Source organism: Ruditapes philippinarum, unplaced genomic scaffold (genome assembly GCF_026571515.1).
Source record: "Ruditapes philippinarum isolate M1 unplaced genomic scaffold, ASM2657151v2 ctg2455_1_1_1_1, whole genome shotgun sequence".
In the NCBI taxonomy this organism is placed as follows: Eukaryota; Metazoa; Mollusca; class Bivalvia; order Venerida; family Veneridae; genus Ruditapes; species Ruditapes philippinarum.
The window spans coordinates 1-6,336 of record NW_026852396.1 but is presented as its reverse complement, the minus strand read 5'-3'; the positions used below and the strand labels follow the sequence as shown (position 1 = coordinate 6,336).

Genomic DNA, 6,336 nt, shown 5'->3' with positions numbered 1-6,336 from the left:
ACTTCGGGCGATAAGGACCATTGACTACAATACATTGTATCCCGGTTAAATCAAGACTAAAAAATACAAAACAAAAATAAATGAAACAGTCAGGAAAATTGAAAAAGCATGTAATACATAACTAAATGCTGCAATTTTATTGGCCAATAGTCCATAGCAAGGTTACTGTGTGCTTTAAAAATTGATATATTGTCACGGAAACAAAAATCAAATTCAAAGAATAAATCGTCACACGCATTTTCCCTGCAAGGTTTGACGGTCTTATTCTTTAGACCAGAGGAATGTGCTTAAGATTGCAGTTTCAAAGAAGGATTGTCAAGCTTTTTGTATGTGACAATCTGCAAAGAATGTCACACAAAAAGTAGCATACGGTGGGTCCCGAAAATCTTGAATTATTTTAGGAAAACCCATTTAATTTAACCAATCTCAGAACGATCGTGAGGTGGATACAAAATTTCAAAGTCATGCGAGCATCAGCTGACATTATTTCTATTTTTTGCAAAAGACTTGTTTGTCCTTTAAATTGACATACATTGAATGTGCCTGACATTTAGTGATTTTGTTGGCTTCGTTGTTGTTTTTGTTGTTGTTTTTGTTGTTCTTGTTGTTGTTTTGGGTTTTGTTTTTTTTTCAAATCATAAGACACACATCCCTAGTCCAAGAAGTACTGCCGCCAGATTTTTGCGATGCATAGGCATTATCAAACGTGGCTATTTGTTCTTTCTGTTTTTGAACTTCTTTTTTCTGTCTAGAAATGCAACATACAGTTTTCAGTTTCCAGTTTTAGTTGGAACTGGAGTAACAGAGTTCTAATTAAGCTTTTTATCTCTCCTATTTAGGAATATCAAAGTCCTACTTAGGCTTTTATCCTCTTAATGAAAAGTAATCGATTTATAAAACTCCTAAACAGTAGTATCAAGGTCCTATTCAGGCTTTCAAAACGTCTGATTACGTGTAACTTAGTTATTTAAGAAATAAGCTATGACACCAGACGGTTCAATATCAAAACATTTTTGAAAACGTTAACATTACATTTTATTAGAGACTTTCGACCATGCGACCACATACATGCATCGAGGACATGTTGTAAGGAAAGTGACCGTACGACAACATACACACATCACATGGTTCCCTTCTCGTATGAGAAAGTGACCGTGCGACAACATACACACATCACATGGTTCCCTTCTCGTACGAGAAAGTGACAAGGAGCTGTCTGCCCTTTTGTTAAAGGGAATACTAAAAAAATTCCATTTCCTAATTGTTATTAATAAGGAGACTAATCTTAACAGATATATCTTGAATTGGTTTATATACAACAATAGTAATGCAAACAAAGCGGGAATCAGTTTTCGCCCTTTTAAGTTTGCTATAAAGTTTTTAAACGATCATCTTAATTTTCTTAGAAAATTTTTAGGTTTTTTTTCACTCTTTTCATTTTCTGTATATAATAGAACCATTTTTTTGCGAAACATGAACGTTTCAAGAACGTTTTAAAATGCATTAAATATGGGAGATATATTTTAATTTCTATATTCTATGGTGGCTGATTTCTGCCATTTCGTGGTTTCGTGTTTTCGTCCCTCAAAATTTAAGGACGAACAACCCGATAAGTAAGCATATTCGCCGTCAACTTTTGAGGGGCGAAGACACAAGAAATCAGCCACCAAAATATTTGACTTATACTACTTGTTTTAGAAAAGGCATTGTTTCTGATTTCTGCCATTTCGTGTATTCGCCCATCCAAGGCGAAGATATAAATATAAAATTATTATTTTCATTTTTAGAATCATAATTTTTACAAGTCTGTTTTAGTTAAACCAAATTCATTTTTGTGTTTTGAAAACACAGCCTTAAGACGGTCTTCTTTTGAATTTGGTTTTAATTTTCGCGATATCTGAAAGATATACTATGCCCATCTTTGAGTTGAAATCTATGAAATTTTTACTGAAAACGTCTTATTTGAATAAAAGGATGTGCAAAACATGTGTAGGGAGCTGCTTTCCAAATTACGGGTCAAGTAAATGTGATCCTTTCTATTAAAAAACAACAGTTTTTTATTATTTACACTCTCTATTCATCTTGTGCCTACCAAGAGTATAAACTATAACATATCTACTTTGATGTCAAAATTTCTGATGTCAAAATATGTTTATTTTATATTCAAATCTAACAAATTGACTTTGCGTCAATTTTAAGTATTTTCAATTATCAAATTTGTTCATGGCATATCTTTAAGTGACTTTTAAGGGTCACTGAGAAATTAAAAGGTCAGTCCTGACTGTTCCACTTCTTTTAAGAGAGCATCAATCTTTTCTGATTCTTCTGATGTAAGTAGTTGTTTCCATGCACCGGCAATACCTGAAAACATAAAATTGTTACCAACATTGACATTACTTTCAATGAAAACTATCATAACACGAGGGGCGTCCGTGGCTTATCAGTTAAGGTCGTTGACTACAAACCACCTGGAGTTGTTTAAGAAAAGTAAGAAAATACCAGCTTTTCTTGAACGGAACGCAGATTCTGATTTATAGTTTGTACGTTCTTTTACAAATGTATTTAAATACGACACATTTAGTAAGAATTGTCAAGATTTCAATAAATAACTGCAATAAAAATACTTGACTTAAAGATGAGCATAGTATATCTTTAAACATTTGTTGGTGGTGCTGCAGGTGGTGGTAAATTTGGTTTGTTTTTGACTCATATATTCACTTTTGAACATACTCTGAATGTAAAAACATATATAAAAATACCTTTATTTATAAATCCTCCACCTGCCTCGTCATTCACATTTTTAACATCTCTCCAATAAGACAAGTTGACTTTGTCATTAGTCTTCATGTTTTGCACGCTGCAGTGATCACATATTTTAGCAACATTTTCATCCGATATCTCTTTCCCTAGAAACTTTGCAATTGTTCGCACACCTTTTTGCAAGTCCTGAACAAAATGACGCTTATGCAATTAATTATTCCTAGAACACCATTTCATTTTTTAGTCATATGCATTATATTTAAAGGAAAAACTCAGAAACAAACTGATGCTTATGAAATTACAATAGTTGTGACAGTTTTTTTAAATTCTGGTTCATTAACGCTTGATTTGCTGAATTTGGGTTATAGATATGCTTCGCCTGAAATTAAGAGCAGTCCATTTTAAACCGTCAGGAGTTCAATATCAAAATACAAAAAAAAATAGCTGCCATAAGTAAAGAGCCTTAAGATATAACATTGCGCGTTCGTGCATGCTTGCATAACGTTCCCAAAACTGCTAAATTTCGGTTAATGTAGGGAAAAGGGGGTTATTCACCTGGTAGTTATTCATGTCCTATCATGAAATGATTTTTAGCAAAGATTTCAAGGTTTTTGTTAGTAAAGTGACAGTAAAATTGGACTCATTGCAAACAGTAGAAAGTGAATTATCTGTGACGTGCGTAAATAAGAAAGAGAAAAGTTAGCGCACATTCAGAAATAGAAATACCTAATAATCTGCACTTTTAACAAACAACTCAACAAATAAGTAATGAGTATTTATATTACGACACATTGTTATCATTTTTATCTTGGCAACTATTCATTGTTAATGGATCGGAAAAACAATATTCTAATAGCTATTCCGCGCAATGTTATTTTTGTGTTAGGGTTTCCGTCGCACCAGCACATTATCGGTCATATGGCGACGTTCCAGCTTACTGGTAGAAGACTCATATCAATTATTCACAGACGTCAAATAAACAAGACAAAGGGTACAAATACCGGCAAAAGTCCTTTTTCACTACTGAATGCCAAGGACACAAAATAGGTTTCTTATATCAGCAATATTTTTATCTTACATGTCTTAGAATAGTTTGCACGTCCATGCAATTTAACCAGACATAACACTGTTAGCAATCCTATACATACCCTCCTGCGCATCGGTCGAATGTTTCACTAACGCTCACTTAGTCTGAAGTAGCGTGAGTGCATTCAGTAAGCTGCGGAGGGAGCGTAGCCTGTACAAAGGCAGATGTCATTTTGAGAGATTGCAATAACTGATCAATGTTTCATAATACAAGTTCACCAAAACTATTTACCTTGATAAGGTCCTCGTACTTTAGAAACAAAACATTATTATCATTCCTCCTTTCCCAGTACTTCAAAACATGTCTTGGCCATGGACAAAATAGAGCTAAAAATAAAGATCTATATCTATAGATATGTTTAATTATACAAATAATTCACAGAAAAAAATAATAAGGATGCTAATAAATAATGAACACCACATCAACGCTAATATTAATTGACTTGTATGTTCACAATGGCGGATTCAGGCCAGGGCTTCAGGCATGCAGCCCCTTCCCCAGCTCACCATTTTCTTTGGCCCGCCAGTTGAGATATTTCCATTTTTAGAACTTTTAACATAAAATCGTAAAGTCTGATGTTATTGTTGTGTGACATAATTTATCTAAGGTCAATGTCCTTTTTACGCATTTTGCGATGGTTGATTTACTGATAGCTAATGTCAATACAGGTTAGAGTTCCGTTAAAGTAACGATACCAGTACACATAAATGAATTTATCACATCCCGGCACTTTTTTAATATATACTCCTTCAAATAAGGTTCCATTATTGAACCCAGCAAAACACCCAATACTAAGTAAATTACAATTATAGCACAAGATGTACCTTTTCCTTCAACAAATGAGTCGAAGAATTTCGGCCAGGTCTCCTCATCATCTCTAAATTCATTTAGCCATTGTAGCAAATGATAGTAAGATGTGATCACATCTTTTGGATTTCGAGTCAGGTAAATGATCTGTGTATAAACCGGAAAAATATTGAGTTTTAAGAAGCACGTACATAAAGCGTTAAGTAAAAAGTAAATATGGTCACATGATTGTTGCGTTGTCCAATCATTACCTGGTCCGAAGTTTAGAAAAAGTAGAACATTGCTTATCTTGACATTTTAAACAGTAAAACTATGTCACAGAGTTAGGAATGTAAAATAAGACATATTGCTAACCTGATATACATAATTCGGTCCGTAAGATATGAGCATGTACAATATACAAAATCTAAAGATATGCCCCCACCACACGATACCCTCGCAATGTGACATTTGACCACACCGGGTTTTATTGTGCAACACAACTCCATGACCATGTTAAAGGCACCTGTGCAAAAGAAGTTATAAGACAGGGAGAGAGAAACGGTTGCATACAAGTTTCATATCCAGGTGTGACCTTGATCTTTCAGGTGCGAACATGGGTCCTGCTCGCAATGCATATCTGGCTGTTACGAATACATATCCTAAAATATTTCGACAAGCCATGATCTAAAGACATTGCTGCTGACATTGATGTTGCTGATGTGAACATTGCACGTTACAAATCTAAAAGCCTGAGTATTGCAACACATTTGCCACCTATGCTATTGCGTATACCAATGTTAAACGAGACAGACAGTGCACTTATGATGATAGTATGTACCATTTTTTTTTCTTGTAAAATTCCATCTTGCATGCAGCAGTTATTGACCGGACACAAATTTAAATCACACTTACAACTGGAAAATTCACTAAGCCCAATCCATTGCATTGGTATGAACCTTAAACGTAAGGACCTTTGGTATCTAGTTATCTATTGTAACACATATATACGAGTCGTAAAGACAGGTGGAAAATTTTATATATCCTCTCCTATTTGTTAATTGCGATGATAAAAACAAATTGTACACAAACTAAAACAAATCGAACATACAAAGCAAAAAGACATCATTTATGGTTAACAAAGTACTAGCCTATTCGCATCAGTTATTTAACATTATGACACAAATAAACGTGACAGTACATTTAAGCAAAACAGAGCTTGTTGAAATCTTCAATCAAGTTGTCAATATTGACTTTACCACAAAACAAAAACATGAAAACAGTCGGAGATGGGATCCGTTTTTTGTTGTTGTTGTTGTTGTTGTTGTTGTTGTTGTTGTTGTTGTTGTTGTTGTTGTTGTTGTTGTTGTTTTTACATAATACCACGTGATAACATTACTCTTACCCGACCCTTTCCATTTTGCAGCTGTTCCGGTAGAAAATCGAAATGCAAATGTGTTTTTACCATACGGGGAGATGGCATTTGTTCAACATGTTTCACTCCTGAAAAAGTTGGGTTTGCAAAGGACTTCAATGAATTGACTGAACTTAAACACTGTGAATTTCATTAAAAAAATAGAACGATAAAGACTTTTAGTTAAAAGCAAAAAAAAAAACGAATAAATATATAATTAATAAAAAATATAAGAAAACAAAAGCAAACATTTGTTACAAAAAGCACTTCATAAAAAAAGTTCAATAAA

General features: G+C 33.8%; 1 protein-coding gene across 1 annotated transcript; it reads right to left on the bottom strand.

Moving 5' to 3' along the window:
* Positions 1-2,080: 2,080 nt before the first annotated feature.
* LOC132759062 (sulfotransferase 1C2-like) lies at positions 2,081-6,136 on the bottom strand (the record flags this gene model as incomplete). Its single annotated transcript, XM_060750788.1, is given in 5 exon segments — positions 2,081-2,361; positions 2,760-2,946; positions 4,079-4,173; positions 4,672-4,801; positions 6,039-6,136. Coding segments are annotated over 5 exon segments (608 nt in total), but the record flags the coding sequence as incomplete, so codon positions are not given.
* Between the last annotated feature and the right edge of the window lie 200 nt (positions 6,137-6,336).